The sequence below is a fragment of the Scyliorhinus torazame genome, chromosome 5 (assembly GCF_047496885.1).
Source record: "Scyliorhinus torazame isolate Kashiwa2021f chromosome 5, sScyTor2.1, whole genome shotgun sequence".
Taxonomy (NCBI): domain Eukaryota; kingdom Metazoa; phylum Chordata; class Chondrichthyes; order Carcharhiniformes; family Scyliorhinidae; genus Scyliorhinus; species Scyliorhinus torazame.
In genome coordinates, this window is record NC_092711.1 from 178,608,662 (window position 1) to 178,635,247 (window position 26,586).

The 26,586-nt window shown below is 47.1% G+C and overlaps 1 protein-coding gene across 1 annotated transcript in view; it reads left to right on the plus strand.

Moving 5' to 3' along the window:
* The window catches only part of LOC140422542 (uncharacterized), a 95,839-nt gene extending 71,911 nt beyond the window's left edge, over positions 1-23,928 (plus strand). The window contains exons 3-4 of the mRNA XM_072507567.1: positions 5,123-5,813; positions 20,369-23,928. Of these exons, the coding sequence (XP_072363668.1) occupies positions 5,123-5,813; positions 20,369-21,289 (1,612 nt within the window). The 3' untranslated portion in view covers positions 21,290-23,928. The remainder of the gene's footprint in view (positions 1-5,122; positions 5,814-20,368) is intronic.
* Positions 23,929-26,586: the final 2,658 nt, after the last annotated feature.

Below are 26,586 nucleotides of genomic sequence, written 5' to 3' on the forward strand. Positions count from 1 at the left end.
GCATTGAGAGACTCCAGGAAATGGAGAGGGGTGATTAGAGGGGGAGAAGAACACCGAGTCTCGTTATATGCGGATGACCTATTGTTATACGTGTCGGACCCAGCGGGGGGAATGATAGAGGTTATGCGAATTTTGAGGGGGTTCGGGGATTTCTCGGGGTATAGGCTAAACATGGGGAAGAGTGAATTATTTGTGATACATCCAGGGGACCAGAGTAGAGAGATAGAAGGCTTGCCTCTAAGGAAAGTGGAAAGAAACTTCCGATACCTGGGGATTCAGATCGCTAGGAGCTGGGGAACCTTGCACAGACTTAATCTGACATGGTTGGTAGAACAAATGGAGGAGGACTTCAAGAGGTGGGACATGCAGCCTCTATCGCTGGCGGGCAGGGTGCAAGCAATTAAGATGATGGTCCTCCCCAGGTTCTTATTTGTATTTCAATGTCTCCCTATACTAATCACTAAGACCTTTTTTAATAAAATAGACAGGAGCATCACGAGCTTCGTGTGGGCAGGGAAAGTTCCGAGAGTAAGGAGGGGGTTCCTTCAGCGTAGTAGGGACAGAGGAGGATTGGCACTACCGAACTTGGGCGATTACTATTGGGCCGCCAATGTGGCAATGATACGTAAATGGATGATGGAGGGTGAGGGAGCGGCGTGGGAAAGACTGGAGAGAAAGTCCTGTAAAGGGACGAGTTTAGAGGCGCTGGTGACGGCGCCGCTAACGATCTCACCTAAAAAGTTTACCACGAACCCGGTGGTGGCGGCAACATTGAATATCTGGGGACAGTGGAGGCGACAGAGAGGGGTGCGGGGAGCCCTGGTGGGGTCCCCAATCAGGAACAACCATAGGTTCGCCCCAGGAAGAATGGATGGAGGATTTCAGAGCTGGTTCCAGTTGGGAATTAGGAGGGTGGGAGATTTATTTATAGATGGGACTTTTGCGAGCTTGGGAGCATTGGAGGAAAAGTATAAGTTGCCCCGGGGAAATTTCTTGAGATATATGCAGGTGAGGGCATTTACTAGACAACAGGTGAGGGAATTTCCGTTGCTCCCGACACAGGGGATACAGGACAGGGTGCTTTCAGGGGTGTGGGTCGGAGAGGGCAAGGTGTCAGAGATTTACCGAGAGATGAGGGAAGAGGGGGAGGAGTCGGTGGGCGAACTAAAAGGAAAGTGGGAAGAAGAGCTAGGGGAGGAGATAGAGGAGGGTATGTGGGCTGATGCCCTAAGCAGGGTAAATTCCTCTTCCTCATGCGCCAGGCTTAGCCTGATTCAATTTAAGGTGCTACATAGAGCACACATAACGGGAGCAAGATTGAGCAGGTTCTTTGGAGTGGAGGACAAATGTGGGAGGTGTGGCGGGAGCCCGGCAAACCACGCACATATGTTTTGGGCATGTCCGGCACTGGAAGGGTATTGGAAGGGAGTGACGGGAGTGATTTCGCGGGTGGTGAAGGCCCGGGTCAAACCAGGCTGGGGGTTAGCTCTATTTGGAGTTGCGGAAGAGCCGGGAGTGCAGGAGGCGAAAGAGGCCGACGTTGTGGCCTTTGCGTCCCTAGTAGCCCGGCGCAGGATCCTACTCATGTGGAAGGAGGCGAAACCCCCCGGACTGGAGGCCTGGGTAAATGATATGGCGGGGTTCATTAAACTGGAGCAGATAAAGTTTGCCCTGAGAGGATCGGCTCAAGGGTTCACCAGGCGGTGGCAGCCATTTCTCGACTACCTAGGGGAACGTTAGAGGGAAGACAGATGACCAGCAGCAGCAACCCAGGGGGAGGGGGGGGGGGGGGGAGGGGGGGGGGTTAGTTTAGGTCAAAGATAAAGGGGTTTTGTTACTTGTGTATTGTTTAAAATTTCTGTATTGTTATTGTTGCGTTTGTTTTGTTAGAGGGGAAAAATTGTTGTTTGGGAAAAAATTTTCAATAAAACATTTATAAAAAAAAAAAATCTTACTGCAGTACGTGCATTTATCCATCTCTCTGCATTATTCACTGTACAACAAAACACCTGATATATCATAGATTATCATAGAATTTACAGTGCAGAAGGAGGCCATTCAGCCCATCGAGTCTGCACCGGCTCTTGGAAAGAGCACCCTACCCAAGGTCAACACCTCCACCCTATCCCCATAACCCAGCAACCCCACCCAACACTAAGGGCAATTTTGGACACTAAGGGCAATTTTAGCAAGGCCAATCCACCTAACCTGCACATCTTTGGACTGTGGGAGGAAACCGGAGCACCCGGAGGAAACCCACGGACGCACGGGGAGGATGTGCAGACTCTGCACAGACAGTGACCCAAGCCGGAATCGAACCTGGGACCCTGGAGCTGTGAAGCAATTGTGCTATCCACAATGCTACCGTGCTGCTATAATACTGTATATCACAGTGAGGATCTGTGCGAGGAAGAATTTAGTTTAGACAATGAGCGAACATCATCTGAAAATCTCTTTGTGCGCCGGTGGTGGAAGTGGAGAAGAATAATTTTAAAATGAAATTGGATGCGGGCTAGAAGGAAACTAACTTGCAGGGACACAGGGAGATAGAGGGGGAATGGGACTGACTGGATTGCACTTTCATGAATCAGCATGGACTGACTCGAGGGAATGAACTCACTCTGTGTCATAATGACGGCAAGGCTGGAAATATATCACATAGCTACAGTACGTTATTACAAAACTAGAGATAATAATAAATGTACTTTATTACGAACTATAAATGATGTACCTAATCTGTACCAAAGACAATTGACATGTCTCTGTCCGATATTAATTTACTGTCCCCTTAAATGTCAGCCATCTCCTGGGGAAACCAGCCCTTTGATTGTGAACATTGGGAAAGAGACCATCCTTTTAGCCAGACAAATAAATGTGTCAAGCTGAGGGAGCAAAGGATGTCAATGTCTTTCAGAGAGAGAGACCTGGGCCAAGCTTTGCAGAGTCTGCACCCTCCCTGGATTCACTTCCTTTCCCTTCAGTTGCTGCAAGTGACCAATTGAAGGTCAGAATGAGAAAGGAAACAGAAAGGGAGGAACATTGATTTTCTTCCAGAGAGGGGGAAGCTGTGTCCAATTTCCGAGTCGTGACGTACAATGGAGCGCTGCCTGAATCAGCCAATAGGAATCACTCTGCATCCTTGGTGACGTCTCCGCGGTCCAGTGCGCAGGCCCGGCACGCAGGAGCCCCGCCCCCACCCATTGATTCTCCCTCCCCCCACACCTCTTCAAGGCAAGGTTACCAGGCAACCGGCTGACGGCTCCGGACAGAGCGAGAAGCCGCTCGGTGATCTCCCCTCCACTCCCACCCCCGGCGAGGAACTGCGCATGTCCAAGTGACAAGGGCAGGTGCGCATGTGCGCGGCAGTGCCCCCACCTGACCTTCAAACTGACGTATGGACCAATGAAAAGAGTTGGGACCGGAAGGACTCTGCTCCTCCAGCCAATCAGAGCGCGGGCTTTGTGAGAATGAAGATTGAGCTTCACATAGACCAACTTCTTCCTGTCTCCAACATCTGTGAGTAAAACACATTCTTTTCTCCCCCTTTCCATTTATTTTCTCATTCTCACCTTCAATTAGTCACTTGCAGCAACTGAAGGGAAAGGAAGTGAATCCAGGGAGGGTGCAGACTCTGCAAAGCTTGGCCCAGGTCTCTCTCTCTCTCTTAAAGACATTGGCATCCTTTGCTCCCTCAGCTTGACACATTTATTCGATGGGCCGTATGGCTGACTGCAGCTCCTATTTGTTATGGTTTCTGTGTCCAGGACAGAAGCAGTGAGCAGGGATCTGTCAATCCGTCCCAATCAGCACCTTCAGGAAAATTGGGAGGGTGAATATTAGATACAGCAGAGTGAGAATGGAGGGAGAGCGTGGGCTGGAGATTTGCAGCTTTTGGGGACCGAGAGAGTAAAGAATGTTCCAGAGAAACTAGAATTGCCCGTTCTGAGTTTCTGTCCTGTCTTGACAATGATGACTTTTGTAAATTGTTTTTACAGGATATTAGAAGAGGAGGAATTACAGACAGAAATCTCAAACGGCACATCAAGATCAGACAGAGATACTCCATTCACTGGGATCGGAATATCGTCGGCCTTTGAATCTAGAAGCAGAAATGTTTGTCTGTTCTGTCGGTTTCAAAAGATTTGAAACATAACTGAATCCAGTTTGTCTTTTACATAGATAAAAGCAAATTACTGCGGATGCTGGCATCTGAAACAAAAAACACAAAATACTGGACAATCTCAGCCAGTCTGACAGCATCGGTGGAGAGAGAAGGGAGCTAATGTTTTGACTCTGGATGACTCTTTGTCAAAATATGTTGTATATTACACATTTCTAGTCCAGTAATATGGACATATATCCGTCTGGCAGCTTGCATGAAGTTTTTCAGGTCTCTGTGTCCAGGACAAAAGCAGTGAGCATAGATCTGTCAATCAGCCTGAATCAGCATCTTCAGCAGAGTGAGAATGGAGTGAGAGTGTTTGGGATGAAGAGTTACAGCTTTTGGGGAATAAGTGAGGAAAGAATGTTCCATAGAAACTAGAATTGTCTGCACTGGATTCCTATTCTGCACAGAGAGGCATGACTTTTATCAGTTCCATTTACAGAATATTAGAAGAGGAGGATTAGCAGACAGGAAGCCAAAGCAAACATCACATCAAGGTTTGAAAGTGTTTCTCAATTCATCGCGACCTGAATGTCTATCTCAAAAAAAATTCAGCTATCATTATGACTGGACAAACACCAAGACACACAGGTCTGAGTGAGAGTGTTCCAGTGCACTGACAGTTGCACACAGCTGAAAAAAACGCTGCACCATTCATAGTGGGGAGAGACCGTACACGTGTTCTGTGTGTGGACGAGGCTTCAACTGATTGTCCGACCTGGAGAGTCTCTAGGAGACTCAAAACATGGCAAAACCATGGAAATGTGGGGACTGTGGGAAGAGGTACAAAGTCCCATCTGCGCTGGAAGCTCATCGACGCAGTCACACTGGGGAGAGGCCGTTTACCTGCTCTGTGTGCGAAAAGGGATTCACTCAGTTATTCTGTCTGCAGTCACACCAGCGAATTCACACTGAGGAGAGACCATTCACCTGCTCTGTGTGTGGGAAGAGATGCAGACATTCATCTGCTCTGCAGAAACATCAGCGAATTCACACCGGGCAGAGGCCGTTCACCTGCTCTCAGTGTGGGAAGGGATTCAGTGATTCATCCCACCTGCGTACACACCAGCGAGTTCACACTGGAGAGAGGCCATTCACCTGCTCTCAGTGTGGGCAGGGATTCAATAATTCATCCAACCTACTGAGACATGAGCGAGTTCACACTGGGGAGAAGCCATTCACCTGCTCCCAGTGTGGGAAGGCTTTTGTTCAGTCATCCGAACTGCTGACACACCAGCAGGTTCACAGTGGGGAGTGGCCATTCACCTGCTCTCAGTGTGGTAAAGGATTCATTCGGTCGTCCAGCCTGAAGTCACACCAGCGAGTTCACACTGGGGAGAGACCCTTCATCTGCTCTGAGTGTGGGAAGGGATTCAGTGATTCATCCAACCTGCAGAGACACCAGCGAGTTCACACTGGGGAGAGGCCATTCACCTGCTCTGAGTGTGGGAAGGGATTCAGTGATTCATCCAATCTACTGAAACACCAGCGGGTTCACACTGGGGAGAGACCATTCACCTGCTCTCAATGTGAGAAGGGATTCACTCACTTATCCAATCTGCGGGTGCATCAGCGAGTTCACACTGGGGAGAAGCCGTTCAGCTGCTCTCAGTGTGGGAAGGGATTTAACAATTCATCCAACCTGCGGGTACATCGGCGAGTTCACACTGGGGAGAGGCCGTTCATTTGTTCTCAGTGTGGGAAGGGATTTAAGGATTCATCCACCTTGCAGAAACATCAGAGAGTTCACACTGGCAAGAAGGGATTGTGTGATTCATCACGCCTGCTGAGACACCAACAAGTTCACAAGTGATTACAGGGGTTGGATTCTGCTGTTAATGATTCTCCTCTCAATCACATCCAGGACTGCATTTTGTTAATTCTCACAGTTGGTCAATGGGGATGGTTGGAGGGTTTCTTTCTGCTGGACTGGCCGGTCTCACAACTTTACCTCCTGGGGGCTGATGCTCTTTGAACCTTGTTGCGAATACCTGGTTTCAGATTTCACAAGGATCACAGAGTGTTAGGGTGATTCAAAGTTCCCATTTCTGTTTAGAATTCCACAAAACATGCCAGGTAACTATGGAGACGGACTGTGGTGGTTACATTTTTCTTTTGCTTAATTTATCTGGATGTTTCGCACAGAAGAAAACTATCACAGGGCAGGTTGTCTACGGTGGACTGGGAAATTGCATTTAACGGTATGAAGGGAGACAAGAAATTGCTGATGTTTAAGGAATTATTACATATTTACAAGGGGATCAGTTGGCTGGACGGCCGGTTCGTGATGCGGCACAGCACCAACAGTGTGGGTTCAACTCCCGTACCAGCTGAGGTTACCCATGAAGGGTAACCTTCTCAACATTGCCCCTCGCCTGAGATATGGTTACCCTCAGATTAATCAACACCAGTCAGCACTCTCTCTCATAGGGGACATCAGCCTATGGTACTCTGGGACTTTGGAGACTTTCATTTCACAATTATACAACAAATATAGATTCCTGTAAGGCTCAAAATTCCAACAGGAAAAGTGATGTGACAGTGGCGAAGAAAAGTTAAAGATTCCATTTCATCAAAGGATGAGGCTCAAAAAGAGGCCAAAATAGTCGTAAGTCTGAGGATTGGGAACTTGTTTTAGAATTCAGCACAGGAGGACCAAGAAACTGATAAAGAGTTAGTAGAATATGAGAGCAAACTGGGGAGAAACATAAAAACTGACTGGAAACGCTCCTATAGGAATGTGAAAAGGAAAAGATTTGCAAAGACCAATGTGGGTCCATCCCAGGCAGAGACAGGAGAGTTTATAATGGGGAATAAGGAAATGGCAGAGAAACTAAACAATGTGTGTCTGTCTTCATGGAGGAAGATACAGAAATCGTCCCGAGAACCAAGGGACTATTGAGCACGAGGAACTGAAAGAGATTAGTATTAGTGAAAAAGTAGCACTGGAGAAATTAATGTGGTTGAAAGTTAACGAATCGCCAAAAGTTGGTGCTCTGCATCCCAGAGTGTTGAAAGAGGCGGCTGGAGACCTTTGGTACCTCTTTCTCTTCCAAACTCCAGCAGATACAAGTCCGGCCTGTCCAACCTTTCCTCATAAAAAATCCACCCCTTATAGGTATTAATGTTGTAAACCTTCTCTGAACTGCTTCCAACACATTTACATCATTCCTTAAATGAGAGCAATACTGTACACAGTGCTCCAGATGTGGTCTCACCAATGTCCTGTGTAACTGAAGCATAACCTCCCTACTTTTGTATTCAATTCCCCTCACAATAAACAATAACATTCTATTAGCTTTCCTAATTACTTGCTGTACCTGTATACTCGCCTTTTGTGATTCATGCTCTTGGACACCCAGATCCCTCTGTGTCTCCGAGCTCTGCTCACTCACCATTTCGGCAATACGCTTTTTAGTTCTGGTCAAAATGTACAATTTGACATTTGTCTCCCATTTTTCTCAATTTGCCAATTCTTTGCCCACTGCCTGATCTATATCTTTCTGTACTCTCCTTGTCCTTTTCTCACTTTCCTACCTATCTTTGTGCCATTAGCAAATTTAGGAACCATCCCTTCAGTTACTTCATCTCCGTCTTTTATATAAATTGTAAAATGTTGGAGCTCCAGCACTGTGCCGTGTGGCACACCCGTTGTGGCATCTTGCCAATCAGAAAATGACCCATTTATGTCCACTCTGTTTCCTGTTAGTGAGCTAATCTTCAACCCAAGCCAATTGTAAGGGATTTTCCTGTTGCTTCTCTTAATTCCCCTTTCTTTATTTTTGCTGTTATCATTTTGATCCATGGATGCTTAATGGACATATGTCTTTAAGTCGAGCAGGGGGATTGAGAATTTAAAAGTTACAAACAACACTGCTAGTGTTCGGACAGCAGAACTCAAGACTTTTCGGCACCTGAGAGATCGGTGGGACTCAGTTTGATTTTGTTTGGCTGGTGACCAATGAATTAGCCAAAAGGGTGTTTAACGCCCGGTAACAGGCGGTGATTGGGTATGATTTTCAGAGACCCAGGGTTTGAATCCTGGACACTCAGAGGAAAGGATCTGCTCTCTCCCTCCCTCATGTTTTCTCCAGAAAAGCTGCTGTATTTCTGAAACTGCAGAGACCTGAACGAATCTACAGTGAAAACCATTGCAGACTGAAACCAGAAATCTCAAACTGAAAGCCTGGATTGAAGAAAGGTGTGCTAGACACACCCAACTGAAACAGAGACTCTTATTGTTTTACTTTCATTATTATTTTTACACCCTCTTCCCCATCTCTGTGTTTGTCTGTCTGGTGTGTGTGTAAAGGGTGGGGTGCGTTTAAGTGGCAGTTCAGGTGAGGAATTAGATAATATGTAACCTATTGTATTTGCTGTATATTTAAGTATAGTTACTGTTATTAATAAAATTAATTGTGTTTAAATTTACAAACCTGGTGAATGTAGGTATTCGGCAGTCAAGGGTCAAAGACTTTGGATGCTATTCTAAGAATTTTTGTTTTTTAGAAATTATTTTATTGAGGTATTTATAATTTTAACAATTTTAGACATCAAATTTCAATAAAAACAAGAAACACAATAATATACCCAACCACCCCCCCCCCCCCCCCCCCCCAGGTCACAAACCCCAGCCAACAGCTTACACAAACAGTGCCACCTTCCTCAAGAATTATTTATTTTAATTATGTGCAACTCTGGGTCAAGTTCGGCTGTAATTGACTGTGCACGGGCCCAGAAACTCGTAAGATAATTTGGGGTCTCGGGTCCGTGATCTTTGGAGTGGTAGATCGTGACGTTTGGGTTATGGTATAAAATAAAAAGCGACACCAGGTTTGCAGCAAAAAACAGGATGGCTCTGGAAGCTGCTCAGAATTGTCTTTAGGTGGACAACTTAGTTCATAGAATTTACAGTGCAGAAGGAGGCCATTCGGCCCATCGAGTCTGCACCGGCTCTTGGAAAGAGCACCCTACCCAAGGTCCACACCTCCACCCTATCCCCATAACCCAGTAATCCCACCCAACACTAAGGGCAATTTTGGACATTAAGGGCAATTTATCATGGCCAATCCACCTAACCCACACATCTTTGGCCTGTGGGAGGAAACCGGAGCACCCGGAGGAAACCCACGCACACACGGGGAGGATGTGCAGACTCCACACAAACAGTAACCCAAGCCGGAATCGAACCTGGGACCCTGGAGCTGTGAAGCAATTGTGCTATCCACAATGCTACCGTGCTGCCCACTAACTTGTCTTTGGTTTATTTAAAATGGCTTCAAAAAAACAGGCAAATCAAATGGGCAGGCAAATTAAAAATAGAGGTACCAGCTGAAGGTGGAAGGCAAATATACATGATTTACTTGTTGAACACTTGCGCCTGTTAGAAACACGGGACGGAATTCTCCGACCCCCCGCAGAGCGGAGAATCGGCGTGGTCGGCACGGCGGCGGTCGGGGTATGCGCCGACTCTCCAGCCCGGATGCGCCGAGCGGCCGTCACAATGAATCAGATCCCGCCAGCGCCATTCTAACATCCTCTGAGCCGGCGGGACTTGAGCGTTGAAGAGTCCGGGGCGGCCTGTGGGAGGGGGGAGGGGGGGTCCGACCCCGGGTGGGGGGGGCCTCCGTAGTGGGTGGCCCGCGATCGGGGCCCATCGATGGGCGGGCCGGCCTCTGGCTGGGGGCCTCCTTTCCACCGCGCCGGCTCCTGTAGCCCAGCGCCATTTGGCGTCGGGGCCGGCGCAGGGAAGAAGGCCACTGCACATGCGCGGACCCCGCGGCGCTGGGTTCACACCGAGATCGGCAGCTGGAGCGTCGTGGGCCGCTCCAGCGCCATGCTAGCCCCCTGTGGGCCGGAGAATGGTGTCCCGGAACGGGCACCGACGCCGGAGTAACACACTCCCGTTTTTACGCCTGCGTCGACACTTAGCCGCCCGATGGGGGAATCCCACCCATAGTGTTCTGTTTTGTAACTTAAATTCTCAATCCCCCTGCTCGAGTTAAAGACATATATGTCCATTAAGCATCCATGGATCAAAATGATAACAGCAAACATAAAGGGGAAATAAGAGAATCAACAGGAAAGGCTTTTTCATGGAGAGCCCATGAAGTAGTGTAGCATCAAATACATTTTCTGGTGGGGAAACTGAGCTGGAGAAAGTTTGGTTGCAGTTCGAGCAGGAGAGGGAATGGAGAAAGAAATAGAAATGCGACAAAAAGAAAAAGATAGAGCTTTTCAAATGGAAATTGAAATGAGGTCGGAATTGGAGAGCGAGGAAAAAGCAAAAGAGAGTGAGTTCCAGCTTAAGGCACTGGAAATCAAGAGGGAGCTGCCAGGAGCTAGAGGAGGGCTTAACCCGAGAACAGAGCCCAGTGGTGATGAGTTCACATTTATACAGGCCTTCCCAAAGTTTGAAGAGAAGGAAGTAGAAACCTATTTTAGGGCATTTGAGAAATGAGTGACCCAAATGGAGTGGCCAAAAGAAAAGTGGACATCACCCATACAAAGTAAATTGACGGGGTGGGCACAGGAAGTTTATGCTTCCCTGTCAGAGGGGATGTCTAAAGATTATGACATGGTTTAAAAAAAAAGTCTGTTCTGGGTGCATTTGAATTGGTTCCCGAGGCATATAGGCAAAGGTTTTGGAATTTAAGGAGACAGCCGGGACAGATATCTGCCAAATTCGAAAGGGTTAAGCAGGACAATTTCTTGCACATTCTCCCCGTGTTTGCAAGGGTTTTGCCCCCACAATCCAAAGATGTGCAGGGTAGGTGGATTGGCCATGCTATATTGCCCCTTAATTGGAAAAAATGAATTGGGTACTCTAAATTTTAAGAAAAAAAAGTAGAACAATTTTAATTGATGGGTACGAGCATTGGGAGTTGAAACTACCTATGTGGCACTGAGCGAGGTCATTCTCTTTGAAGAATTTAAGAATTCCCTACCTTCTGTGATAGGAACCCATGTTGAAGACCAAAGGGTGACAACCGCCTAGCAAGCAACAGTAATGGTTGTCGATTATGAGCTGATCCATAAATTTAAAACTTTGTTTCACCATCACCATAATTTTGAAAAGGATGGCATGTGGGAGTGAAAGGAAGGCATGTGGGAACCATGGTGAGGAATGGAGAGATGGGAATCCTCCGTGATCTCCACCTCAGACCAGGAAGGAAGGTACTGAGAGCAAAGGTGAGGCTCAAAGGCTTACGTGTTACCAATTTAATAAGGTGGGACACGTTCACACATTATGTTGGCAGTAGAGAAGAATGCCCATGGGACTTGGAGGTCATAAGGAGGATTCTGAAGAGGTAACTGATGCGACCATCAATTCACTCAAGGACTCGTGTCGGAGTAAAACAGTGGTTTTAATTAACTATCAACTTTGCCTGCCTGCGACTGGTACATACTGAGGACATTCCCACAGGCCAACCACTCTTATACTCCTTCAAAGGGGCGGAGCCATGTGCTGAGCCCGTACATGCTCCAACATCTCCCCCTGTGGGTGAAGTCATACAATGGCCCACAGATAAAACCCACAGGGTTAATAACATGTAACATAACTGGTGAATTAACTGTATTTACAAACATAGAACATAACTGGTGAATTAACTGTATTTACATTCGCCACAGTAACAAAAGTGGAGAATATTACGCAAATTATCTTACTGGAGAAGGATTTGGCTTTCCCTCAAGAGAGGTCAATGAAAGCTAAGTCCGAAGTCTTACAACACCAGGTTAAAGTCCAACAGGTTTGTTTCGATGTCACTAGCTTTCGGAGCGCTGCTCCTTCCTTCACCTGAGGCAGGAGCAGCGCTCCGAAAGCTAGTGACATCGAAACAAACCTGTTGGACTTTAACCTGGTGTTGTAAGACTTCGTACTGTGCTCACCCCAGTCCAACGCCGGCATCTCCACATAATGAAAGCTAAGGTAATAGTGAAGGGGATAGGTGGAGATAATATCCTGGTTCCATTTTATAAAGTATAATTGGAGTGTCATTTAGTGTCAGGTCCAGTTGGCAAAATGGTTTAAAAGTTTTACCAGTGGATGGAATCGACTTACTTTTGGGGAATAATTTGGCAGAAGTGAAGGTTGTCGCTTCAACCATGATTACAGAGCGTCTAAGGGAAGTACTACGGATAGTGCATGAGACACCAATGGCAGGACAGATGGGAATTAGGAAAACTCATTTGGCATGAAATGACTCAAAAAAAGAAAGACATTAATCACACATCGAATGACAGTGGTAGTGAATCTCATTCTGCTGATACTGATGAAATTATCTCAAGAGAATAATTCCTCCCAGAAGTTTGTGAAAGATATAGAAAAACAGATTCTGGGAACTCCCAAGACTGAAGGCGATCCTGAGAAAGAGGATTTGTATTCTGTGATGCGACCATCAATTTACTGAGAGACACGTTGAGAAGTAAACCGTGGTTTCAATCAGCTTACAACTGAGCCTGCCTGAGACCGGTACAACAATGAATGCGGCCCCGCAGGTCAGCTGCCTTTATACTTCCTATAAGGGGTGGAGCCATGGGCGAGCCCGTACATGCCCCGACATATCTCCCTGTGGGTGAAGCCGGACAATTATACATAGGTGGAGCCCACAGGGTTAAACACATAACGTAACATGATACAGCAGTAACATATCACAGTGCACTGGTGAATTAACAGTCGTTCCATTCACCACATTCACCCCCTGTTTAAAAAATGAAGTCCGGCGGGGGTGACGGGTTTACAGATTCAGTCGGTCTGGTACCCGGATCGTATGTTGCGACCGCCGAAGCACTGGTGTTGTAGCCGTTTCGGGTGGCTGTGGAGCTGGGCCCGGAGCAGGCACAGGCGTGGACTCCTGGAGCGGCTCTTCCAGAGCTTCATTCCTGTGGACCGGTGCGACGGGTGGGAGGGAGCGCGAGAACCATATCGGGGTAGGGGCGCTGAACATGGGAGGTTGGATAGGGGTAGGGGCGCTGAACATGGGAGGTTGGATAGGAGTAGGGGCGCTGAACATGGGAGGTTGGGCGGGTCCTAGTGTGGGGGATGCAGTAGTGGTCGTGGTGTCGGAGCCTGCGGGCGCCAGGTCCCGGAGGGAGACGGTATCCTGCCGGCCATTGGAGAGTCTGATATACACATAGTGTGGGTTGGAGTGCAGGAGCTGGACCCTCTCTACCAGGGGGTCGGTCTTATGGCTCCGAATATGTTTTCGGAGGAGGACTGGACCCGATGTCATCAGCCAGGGTGGAAGCGAGGCCCCTGAGGTAGCTCCCCTTGGGAAAACAAACAAGCGGTCATGAGGGGTCTGGTTTGTGGCCGTGCAAAGGAGAGACCTAATAGAGTGGAGCGCATCGGGGAAGACTCCTGCCAGTGAGAAACCGGGAGATTCCTGAACCGTAGGGTCAGTAGGACGGTCTTCCAGACTGTCGCGTTCTCCCTCTCCACATGCCTGTTTCCCCTGGGGTTATAGCTGGTCGTCCTGCTCGAGGCAATGCCCTTACTGAGCAGGTACGGACGCAGTTTGTCGCTCATGAACAACGAGCCCCTGTCGCTATGGACATAGCTGGGGAAACCGAACAGGGTGAAGACACTATGCAGGGCTTTGATGACTGTGGGAGTGGTCATATCGGGGCAGGGAATGGCGAACGGAAAACGGGAGAACTCGTCTATGATGTTCAGGAAGTACGTGTTGCGATTATTGGAGGGGAGGGGCCCTTTGAAATCGATACAAATGCGTTCCAAGGGGCGGGATGTCTTTACCAGGTGGGCCTTATCTGGTTGATAGAAGTGCGGTTTACACTCCGCACAGATTTGGCAGTCTCTGGTTACAGCTTTGACCTCCTCGATGGAGTAGGGCAGGTTACGGGCCTTGATGTAGTGGGCGAGCCGGGTGACTCCGGGTGGCAGAGGTCATCGTGGATAGCACGTATTTGGTCATCTTGCGCGCTGGCGCACGTGCCGCGGGACAGGGCATCTGGAGGCTCGTTGAGCTTCCCAGGACGATATACTATATCGTAGTTATCGGTGGAGAGTTCGATCCTCCACCTCAAGATCTTGTCGTTCTTGATCTTGCCCCGCTGCGTATTGTCAAACATAAAGGCAACCGATCGTTGGTCAGTGATGAGGGTAAACCTCCTACCAGCGAGGTAGTGCCTCCAGTACCGTACGGCTTCCAAGATGGGCTTGGGCTTCTTTTTTGACCGAGGAGTGTTGAATTTCAGAGGTGGTGGGGGTGCGGGAAAAGAACGCTACCGGTCTGCCTGCTTGGTTGAGAGTGGCGGCGAGGGCGACCTCTGAGGCATCGCTCTCCACCTGGAAGGGGGCGGACTCGTCCACCACGCGCATTGCAGTTTTGCCGATGTCCGCCTTGATGCAGTTGAAGGCCTGGCGAGCCTCGGCTGCCAGTGGAAAAATGGTGCCCTTAAATAGTGGGCGGGTTTTGTCCGCGTACTGGGGGACCCACTGTGCGTAATAGGAGAAACCAAGGCACCTCTTCAGGGCCTTCGGGCAGTGAGGGAGAAGGAATTGGAGGAGGGGGCGCATACGGTCAGGGCTGGGCCCTAGGACCCCGTTTTCCACGACGTAGCCGAGGATGGCTAGCCTGGTTGTGCGGAAAATGCATTTCTCCTTTTTGTAGGTGAGGTTGAGTTTTTGGGCGGTTTGGAGAAATCGGTGGAGGTTGGCGTCGTGGTCCTGCTGATCATGGCCGCAGATGGTTACATTGTCCAAGTACGGAAACGTGGCCCGCAGCCCGTACTGGTCCACCATTCCCGTACCAGCCTCCCCGAACAGGCGCCAGAATGTGGCGACTAAGGGCTTTTCACAGTAACTTCATTCGAAGCATACTTGTGACAATAAGCGATTTTCATTTCATTTCATTCGGTCCATTCGGTCTGATAGTAACAGTGATGAAGATTCAGACGATTTGGATTCTGAAGATATTTTGAAGCTATGTTAAACAACTACTACTGAAGAGACCTGTCATTAACTGATCCTGAACAGACGGCAAGTAATTCTTCCAAAGCTAAGGAAGAAGACAGCACAGTGGAAGAAAAAAGTGAATTGGACTTTCCTAAAGATAACCTGTTACTGCCTCTTGCAATAAAACCACTGTCTTGAAGAAAATATACATAATAGCTTGGCATCAGCTATTGAGGATGAGGACAGCAATAACTGAAATGACACCAAGCAAACAGCTGTTTAACCACATTCTTTAAATGCCAACAGTGCCTCCTCAAGGTAAAGGAAGCAAATAGCAAAGGAGATGAAATAATTCATTATCAATTCATTTGAAAATGAACACAGCAAGAAGTCTTACAGCACCAGGTTAAAGTCCAACAGGTTTGTTTCAAATCACTGGCTTTCGGAGCACTGCTCCTTCCTCAGTCGGGGAACACTTCAGCAGTCGAGGGCATTCAGCCTCTGATCTCCGGGTAAGCGTTCTCCAAGGCGGCCTTCAGGACGCGCGACAACGCTGACTGGCCGAGCAGAAACTGATAGCCAAGTTCCGCACACGTGAGTGCGGCCTCAACCGGGACCTGGGATTCATGTCGCATTACATTCATCCCCCACCATCTGGCCTGCGAAATCCGACCAACTGTCCTGGCTTGACACAATTCACACCTCTTTAACCTGGGGTTACCCCATCTCTGGATCTGTAAAGATTTAATCACCTGCTAATGCTCGCATTCCAAGCATTGTCTGGCAGCTTTGAATTTGTCGATATATATGTTTCTGGACCCTACCTCTTCATTCACCTGAGGAAGGAGCAGTGCTCCGAAAGCTAGTGTTTGAAACAAACCTGTTGGACTTTAACCTGGTGTTGTAAGGCTTCTTACTGTGCTCACCCCAGTCCAACGCCGGCATCTCATTTGAAAATGAGAGGAAGGTGGATGAAAAGCACACAGTGATTCTGCAACCACATCTGTTAACAAAAAGCAGAAAGTACATGTATCTGCAATTTGGATAACTGAATGACCCCATCCCACACTTAGAGCAGGTGAATGGCCTCTCCTCAATGTGAACTCGCTGGTGTATCAGCAGGGTTGATGAATCTCTGAATCCCTTCCCACACTCAGAGCAGGCAAATGGCGAATTGGTGCATCTTCAGTTTGGAAAACTGAATGAATCCCTTTCCACAGACAGAGCAGGTTAATGGCCTCTCCCCAGTGTGTGTTTGCCGGTGTTCCCGCAGGTTGGATGGCCACGTAAAGCTCTTTGTGCAGTGAGAGCAGCTGAACGGTCTCCCCTCAGCGTGAATGCGCTGGTGGATCATCAGAGCCTGAGAGCTTTTAAACCCACTCCCACAGTCAGAGCATTTAAAGGGTCTCTCATTGGTGTGAGTGACTTTGTGTCTCAGCAGGTAGGAAGATTGAGTGAATCACTTCCCCCACACTGGTCTCTTCCCGGTGTGAACTCATTGATGATTCAGCAGGGTTGATGAATGAACAAATCTGATCCCACACTCAACGAAGGTGAATGGCCTCTCCCCAGTGCGACTGCGTCGATGTATTTCTAGCTTTGATGGGGAAGGGAATCTCTTCCCACATTCCCCACATTTCCAAGGTTTTCCGAAGGTTTGGATTGGATTGGATTTGTTTATTGTCACGTGTACCGAGGTACAGTGAAAAGTATTTTTCTGCGAGCAGCTCAACAGATCATTAAGTACATGAGAAGAAAAGGGAATAAAAGAAAATACATAATAGGGCAACACAACATATACAATGTAACTACATAAGCACTGGCATCGGATGAAGCATACAGGGTGTAGTGTTAATGAAATCAGTCCATAAGAGGGTAATTTAGGAGTCTGGTGACAGTGGGGAAGAAGCTGTTTTTGAGTCTGTTCGTGCGTGTTCTCAGACTTCGGTATCTCCTGCCCGATGGAAATGTGTTGACGTTTGCGTGTCTCTCCATGTTCAACGATGAATTGTGTGAGTCGCAAAGCTTTTCCAGTCACACTGATGTTTAAGATCTTCTGAAGCACACAGAACAAACATTTCTCCTACATTTAAAGGCTGATAATATTCAGGTCCTCATGATTTAAGTGTCTCAGTCAGAACTTGGCGCGATATTTGGCTCAATTTCCTGCCCGTAAATCCTCTCCTTCTGATATACTGTAAAAGGAGTTCACAAAATTCATCACAGTCACTACTGGATAGAAATTCAGAACAGACAGTTCTGGCTTCCGTGGAACAATTTTTTCCTCTCCCATTCCTCAAAAATAAACTCTCCCTCCATTCTCACTCTCCTGTACCTAATATTCACCCTCCCAATTCTCCTGAAGGCGTGATTCATGCTGATCCACAGATACAGGGTCACTGCCTCATATCCCGGAGACAGACACCTAAAAATCGTAATGCAGGCGACGAGTACGTGCATTTATCCAACTCTCTGCATTATTCACTGTACAACAAAACATCTGATATATAATACTGTATTTCACAGTGAGGATCTGTGCGAGGAAGAATTTAGTTTAGACAATGAGCGAACATCATCTGAAAATCTCTTTGTGCGCCGGTGGTGGAAGTGGAGAAGAATAATTTTAAAATGAAATTGGATGCGGGCTAGAAGGAAACTAACTTGCAGGGACACAGGGAGATAGAGGGGGAATGGGACTGACTGGATTGCACTTTCATGAATCAGCATGGACTGACTCGAGGGAATGAACTCCCTCTGTGTCATAATGACGGCAAGGCTGGAAATATATCACATAGCTACAGTACGTTATTACAAAACTAGAGATAATAATAAATGTACTTTATTACGAACTATAAATGATGTACCTAATCTGTACCAAAAACAATTGACATGTCTCTGTCCGATATTAATTTACTGTCCCCTTAAATGTCAGCCATCTCCTGGGGAAACCAGCCCTTTAATTGTGAACATTGGGAAAGAGACCATCCTTTTAGCCAGACAAATAAATGTGTCAAGCTGAGGGAGCAAAGGATGTCAATGTCTTTAAGAGAGAGAGACCTGGGCCAAGCTTTGCAGAGTCTGCACCCTCCCTGGATTCACTTCCCTCTCCTTCAGTTGCTGCAAGTGACCAATTGAAGGTCAGAATGAGAAAGGAAACAGAAAGGGAGGAACATTGATTTTCTTCCAGAGAGGGGGAAGCTGTGTCCAATTTCCGAGTCGTGACGTACAATGGAGCACTGCCTGAATCAGCCAATAGGAATCACTCTGCATCCTTGGTGACGTCTCCGCGGTCCAGTGCGCAGGCCCGGCACGCATGAGCCCCGCCCCCACCCATTGTTTCTCCCTCCCCCTACACCTCCTCTCGACAAGGTTACCAGGCAACCGGCTGACGGCTCTGGACAGAGCGAGAAGCCGCTCGGTGATCTTCCTTCCACTCCCTCCCCGGCCACGGACTGCGCATGTCCAAGCGACAGGGGCAGGTGCGCATGAGCGCGGCAGTGCCCCCACCAGACCTTCAAACTGACGTATGGACCAATGAAAAGAGTTGGGACCGGAAGGACTCTGCTCCTCCAGCCAATCAGAGCGCGGGCTTTGTGAGAATGAAGATTGAGCTTCACATAGACCAACTTCTTCCTGTCTCCAACATCTGTGAGTAAAACACATTCTTTTCTCCCCCTTTCCATTTCTTTTCTCATTCTCACCTTCAATTAGTCACTTGCAGCAACTGAAGGGAAAGCAAGTGAATCCAGGGAGGGTGCAGACTCTGCAAAGCTTGGCCCAGGTCTCTCTCTCTCTTAAAGACATTGGCATCCTTTGCTCCCTCAGCTTGACACATTTATTCGATGGGCCGTATGGCTGACTGCAGCTCCTATTTGTTATGGTTTCTGTGTCCAGGACAGAAGCAGGGGGCATGGATTTGTCAATCAGTCCCAATCAGCACCTTCAGGAAAATTGGGAGGGTGAATATTAGATACAGCAGAGTGAGAATGGAGGGAGAGCGTGGGATGGAGAATTACAGCTTTTGGGGACCGAGAGGAAAGAATGTTCCAGAGAAACTAGAATTGCCCGTTCTGAGTTTCTGTCCTGTCTTGACAATGATGACTTTTGTAAATTGTTTTTACAGGATATTAGAAGAGGAGGAATTACAGACAGAAATCTCAAACGTCACATCAAGATCAGACAGAGATACTCCATTCCCTGGGATCTGAATATCGTCGGCCTTTGAATCTAGAAGCAGAAATGTTTGTCTGTTCTGTCGGCTTCAAAAGATTTGAAACATAACTGAATCCAGTTTGTCTTTTACATAGATAAAAGCAAATTACTGCGGATGCTGGCATCTGAAACAAAAAACACAAAATACTGGACAATCTCAGCCAGTCTGACAGCATCGGTGGAGAGAGAAGGGAGCTAATGTTTTGACTCTGGATGACTCTTTGTCAAAGTATGTTGTATATTACACATTTCTAGTCCAGTAATATGGACATATATCCGTCTGGCACCCTGCATGAAGCTTTTCAGGTCTCTGTGTCCAGGACATAAGCAGTGAGCATAGATCTGTCAATCAGCCTGAATCACCATCTTCAGCAGAGTGAGAATGGAGTGAGAGTGTTTGGGATGAAGAGTTACAGCTTTTGGGGAATAAGTGAGGAAAGAATGTTCCATAGAAACTAGAATTGTCTGCACTGGATTTCTATTCGGCACAGAGAGGCATGACTTTTATCAGTTCCATTTACAGAATATTAGAAGAGGAGGATTAGCAGACAGGAAGCCAAAGCAAACATCACGTCAAGGTCTGAAAGTGTTTCTCAATTCATCGTGACCTGAATGTCTATCTCAAAAAAATTCAGCTATCATTTTGACTGGACAAACACCATGACACACAGGTCTGAGTGAGAGTGTTCCAGTGCACTGACTGTGGAAAGAGCTATAACCAGTTGCACAGCTGAAAAAAACGCCGCACCATTCACAGTGGGGAAAGACCGTACACGTGATCTGTGTGTGGACAAGGCTTCAACTGATTGTCCGACCTGGAGAGTCTCTAGGAGACTCAAGACATGGCAAAACCATGGAAATGTGGGGACTGTGGGAAGAGGTACAAAGTCCCATCTGCGCTGGAAGCTCATCGACGCAGTCACACTGGGGAGAGGCCGTTTACCTGCTCTGTGTGCGAAAAGGGATTCACTCAGTTATCCTGTCTGCAGTCACACCAGCGAATTCACACTGAGGAGAGACCATTCATCTGCTCTGTGTGTGGGAAGAGATGCAGACATTCATCTGCTCTGCAGAAACATCAGCGAATTCACACCGGGCAGAGGCCGTTCACCTGCTCTCAGTGTGGGAAGGGATTCAGTGATTCATCCCACCTGCGTACACACCAGCGAGTTCACACTGGAGAGAAGCCATTCACCTGCTCTCAGTGTGGGCAGGGATTCAATAATTCATCCAACCTACTGAGACATGAGCGAGTTCACACTGGGGAGAAGCCATTCACCTGCTCAAGGTGTGGGAAGGGATTCAGACATTCATCCACCCTGAAGAAACATCAGCGAATTCACACCGGTCAGAGGCCGTTCACCTGCTCTCAGTGTGGGCAGGGATTCAATAATTCATCCAACCTACTGAGACATAAGCGAGTTCACGCTGGGGTGAAGCCATTCACCTGCTCCCAGTGTGGGAAGGCTTTTGTTCAGTCATCCGAACTGCTGATACACCAGCAGGTTCACAGTGGGGCGAGGCCATTCACCTGCTCTCAGTGTGGTAAAGGATTCATTCGGTCGTCCAGCCTGAAGTCACACCAGCGAGTTCACACTGGGGAGAGACCCTTCATCTGCTCTCAGTGTGGGAAAGGATTCAATGATTCATCCAACCTGCAGAGACACCAGCGGGTTCACACTGGGGAGAGGCCATTCACCTGCTCTCAATGTGAGAAGGGATTCACTCACTTATCCAATCTGCGGGTGCATCAGCGAGTTCACACTGGGGAGAAGCCGTTCAGCTGCTCTCAGTGTGGGAAGGGATTTAACAATTCATCCAACCTGCGGGTACATCGGCGAGTTCACACTGGGGAGAGGCCGTTCATTTGTTCTCAGTGTGGGAAGGGATTTAAGGATTCATCCACCTTGCAGAAACATCAGCGAGTTCACACTGGCAAGAAGGGATTGTGTGATTCATCACGCCTGCTGAGACACCAACAAGTTCACAAGTGATTACAGGGGTTGGATTCTGCTGTTAATGTTTCTCCTCTCAATCACATCCAGGAATGCATTTTGTTAATTCTCACAGTTGGTCAATGGGGATGGTTGGAGGGTTTCTTTCTGCTGGACTGGCCGGTCTCACAACTTTACCTCCTGGGGGCTGATGCTCTTTGAACCTTGTTGCGAATACCTGGTTTCAGATTTCACAAGGATCACAGAGTGTTAGGGTGATTCAAAGTTACAAGATATTTAGTTCCCATTTCTGTTTAGAATTCCACAAAACATGCCAGGTAACTATGGAGACGGACTGTGGTGGTTACATTTTTCTTTTGCTTAATTAATCTGGATGTTTCGCACAGAAGAAAACTATCACAGGGCAGGTTGTCTACGGTGGACTGGGAAATTGCATTTAACGGTATGAAGGGAGACAAGAAATTGCTGATGTTTAAGGAATTATTACATATTTACAAGGGGATCAGTTGGCTGGATGGCCGGTTCGTGATGCGGCACAGCACCAACAGTGTGGGTTCAACTCCCGTACCAGCTGAGGTTACCCATGAAGGGTAACCTTCTCAACATTGCCCCTCGCCTGAGATATGGTTACCCTCAGATTAATCAACACCAGTCAGCACTCTCTCTCATAGGGGACATCAGCCTATGGTACTCTGGGACTTTGGAGACTTTCATTTCACAATTATACAACAAATATAGATTCCTGTAAGGCTCAAAATTCCAACAGGAAAAGTGATGTAACCGTGGCGAACCAGAAAAGTTAAAGATTCCATTTCATCAAAGGAAGAGGCTCAAAAAGAGGCCAAAATAGTCGCAAGTCTGAGGATTGGGAACTTGTTTTAGAATTCAGCATAGGAGACCAAGAAACTGATAAAGAGAAAGTAGAATATGAGAGCAAACTGGGGAGAAACATAAAAACCGACTGGAAACGCTCCTATAGGAATGTGAAAGGAAAAGATTAGCAAAGACCAATGTGGGTCCATTCCAGGCAGAGACAGGAGAGTTTATAATGGGGAATAAGGAAATGGCAGAGAAACTAAACAATGTGTGTCTGTCTTCATGGAGGAAGATACAGAAATCGTCCCGAGAACCAAGGGACTATTGAGCACGAGGAACTGAAAGAGATTAGTATTAGTGAAAAAGTAGCACTGGAGAAATTAATGTGGTTGAAAGTTAACGAATCGCCAAAAGTTGGTGCTCTGCATCCCAGAGTGTTGAAAGAGGCGGCTGGAGAGATATTGGTACCACTTTCTCTTCCAAACTCCAGCAGATACAAGTCCGGCCTGTCCAACCTTTCCTCACAAAAAATCCACCCCTTATAGGTATTAATGTTGTAAACCTTCTCTGAACTGCTTCCAACACATTTACATCATTCCTTAAATGAGAGCAATACTGTACACAGTGCTCCAGATGTGGTCTCACCAATGTCCTGTATAACTGAAGCATGACCTCCCTACCTTTGTATTCAATTCCCCTCACAATAAACAATAACATTCTATTAGCTTTCCTAATTACTTGCTGTACCTGTATACTCGCCTTTTGTGATTCATGCTCTTGGACACCCAGATCCCTCTGTGTCTCCGAGCTCTGCTCACTCACCATTTCGGTAATACGCTTTTTAGTTCTGGTCAAAATGTACAATTTGACATTTGTCTCCCATTTTTCTCAATTTGCCAATTCTTTGCCCACTGCCTGATCTATATCTTTCTGGACTCTCCTTGTCCGTTACTCACTTTCCTACCTATCTTTGTGCCATTAGCAAATTTAGGAACCATCCCTTCAGTTACTTCATCTCAGTCTTTTATATAAATTGTAAAATGTTGGAGCTCCAGCACTGTGCCGTGTGGCACACCTGTTGTGGCATCTTGCCAATCAGAAAATGACCCATTTATGTCCACTCTGTTTCCTGTTAGTGAGCTAATCTTCAACCCAAGCCAATTGTAAGGGATTTTCCTGTTGCTTCTCTTAATTCCCCTTTCTTTATTTTTGCTGTTATCATTTTGATCCATGGATGCTTAATGGACATATGTCTTTAAGTCGAGCAGGGGGATTGAGAATTTAAAAGTTACAAACAACACTGCTAGTGTTCGGACAGCAGAACTCAAGACTTTTCGGCACCTGAGAGATCGGTGGGACTCAGTTTGATTTTGTTTGGCTGGTGACCAATGAATTAGCCAAAAGGGTGTTTAACGCCCGGTAACAGGCGGCGATTGGGTATGATTTTCAGAGACCCAGGGTTTGAATCCTGGACACTTAGAGGAAAGGATCTGCTCTCTCCCTCCCTCATGTTTTCTCCAGAAAAGCTGCTATATTTCTGAAACTGCAGAGACCTGAACGAATCTACAGTGAAAACCATTGCAGACTGAAACCAGAAATCTCAAACTGAAAGCCTGGATTGAAGAAAGGTGTGCTAGACACACCCAACTGAAACAGAGACTCTTATTGTTTTACTTTCATTATTATTTTTACACCCTCTTCCCCATCTCTGTGTTTGTCTGTCTGATGTGTGTGTAAAGGGTGGGGTGCGTTTAAGTGGCAGTTCAGGTGAGGAATTAGATAATATGTAACCTATTGTATTTGCTGTATATTTAAGTATAGTTACTGTTATTAATAAAATTAATTGTGTTTAAATTTACAAACCTGGTGAATGTAGGTATTCGGCAGTCAAGGGTCAAAGACTTTGGATGCTTTTCTAAGAATTTTTGTCTTCTAGAAATTATTTTATTGAGGCATTTATATTTTAACAATTTTAGACATCAAATTTCAATAAAAACAAAAAACACAATAATATACCCCCCCCCACCCCGGTCACAAACCCCAAAAATCTCTTTTACCAGTCGGTCCGTCTCTGCCCTGTCCGTCTTGTCCCTGTGAGCCCGGATCGAGATCAGTTCCCCTCTCTCCACTGCCTTCAGCGGTTCCCAGACCACCGCTGCTGAGACTTCCCCCGTATCGTTTACCTGCAGGTAATTTTGCATGCATTTCCTCAGCCTCTCGCACACCGCCTCGTCTGCCAAAAGCCCTACATCTAACCTCCATTGCGGGCGCTGATTACTTTCTTTACTAACCTGCAGGTCAACCCAATGTGGAGCATGGTCTCAGATAGTAATCGCCGAGTAGCCCGTGTCCATCACCCCTGCCAGTAAAGCCCTGCTCAACATAAAGAAATCAATCTGAGAATATACCTTATGTACATGGGAGTAGAAGGAGAACTCCTTCACCGTAGGTTGCCTAAATCTCCATTGATCCACCCCCCCCCGCCATCTGCTCCATGAACCCTTTCAGTTCCTTTGCCATTGCTGGTACCCTGCCCGTATTAGAGCATGACTGATCCAGGCTGGGATCAATAACTGTATTCTTTACGAATTCCACGTCATCCCAATTTGGCGCATATACATTAACCAAAACTACCTCCATCCCCTTCAACTTACCACTAACCATAATATATCGACCTCCCACATCCGAAACTATTCTGCCCATCTCAAATATCACCCGCTTACTAACCAAGATCGCGACCCCTCTAGTATTTGTTTCCAGCCCCGAATGAAAGACCTGACTGACCCAGCCTTTCCTCAATCTAACCTGGTCCGCTACTCTAAGGTACGTCTCCTGCAACATCACCACGTCCACCTTCAGTCCCCTCAGGTGTGCGAACACACCATAAGACCAGAAGACATAGGAGCGGAAGTAAGGCCATTCGGCCCATCGAGTCCACTCCACCATTCAATCATGGCTGATTTCAACTCCATTTACCCGCTCTCTCTCCATAGCCCTTAATTCCTCGAGAAATCAAGAATTTATCAACTTCTGTCTGAAAGACACTCAACGTCCCGGCCTCCACTGCCCTCTGTGGCAATGAATTCCACAGACCCACCACTCTCTGGCTGAAGAAATTGCTCCTCATCTCTGTTCTAAAGTGACTCCCTTTTATTCTAAGGCTGTGCCCCCGGGTCCGAGTCTCCCCTGCTAATGGAAACAACTTCCCTACGTCCACTCTATCTAAGCCATTCATTATCTTGTAAGTTTCTATTAGATCTCCCCTCAACTTCCTAAACTCCAATGAATATAATCCCAGGATCCTCAGACGTTCATCGTATGTTAGGCCTACCATTCCTGGGATCATCCGTGTGAATCTCCGCTGGACCCGCTCCAGGGCCAGTATGTCCTTCCTGAGGTGTGGGGCCCAAAGTTGCACACAGTATTCTAAATGGGGCCTAACTAATGCTTTATAACGATTCAGAAGTACATCCCTGCTTTTATATTCCAAGCCTCTTGAGATAAATGACACATTGCATTTGCTTTCTTAATTACGGACTCAACTTGCAAGTTTACCTTTAGAGAATCCTGGACTAGGACTCCCAAGTCCCTTTGCACTTCAGCATTATGAATTTTGTCACCGTTTAGAAAATAGTCCATGCCTCTATTCTTTTTTCCAAAGTGCAAGACCTCGCACTTGCCCATGTTGAATTTCATCAGCCATTTCTTGGACCACTCTCCTAAACTGTCTAAATCTTTCTGCAGCCTCCCCACCTCCTCCATACTACCTGCCCCTCCACCTATCTTTGTATCATCAGCAAACTTAGCCAGAATGCCCCCAGTCCCGTCATCTAGATCGTTAATATATAAAGAGAACAGCTGTGGCCCCAACACTGAACCCTGCGGGACACCACTCGTCACCGGTTCCCATTCCGAAAAAGAACCTTTTATCCCAGCTCTCTGCCTTCTGCCTGACAGCCAATCGTCAATCCATGTTACTATCTTGCCTCGAATACCATGGGCCCTTATTTTACTCAGCAGTCTCCCGTGAGGCACCTTATCAAAGGCCTTTTGGAAGTCAAGATAGATAACATCCATTGGCTCTCCTTGGTCTAACCTATTTGTTATCTCTTCAAAGAACTCTAACAGGTTTGTCAGGCACGACCTCCCCTTACTAAATCCATGCTGACTGGTCCTAATCTTACCGTGCACTTCCAAGAATTTAGAAATCTCATCCTTAACAATGGATTCTAGAATCTTGCCAATAACCGAGGTTAGGCTAATTGGCCTATAATTTTCCATCTTTTTCCTTGTTCCCTTCTTGAACAGGGGGGTTACAACAGCGATTTTCCAATCCTCTGGGACTTTCCCTGACTCCAGTGACTTTTGAAAGATCATAACTAACGCCGCCACTATTTCTTCAGCTATCTCCTTTTGAACTCTAGGATGTAGCCCATCTGGGCCCGAAGATTTATCAATTTTTAGACCTCTTAGTTTCTCTAGCATTTTCTCCTTTGTGATGGCTACCATATTCAACTCTG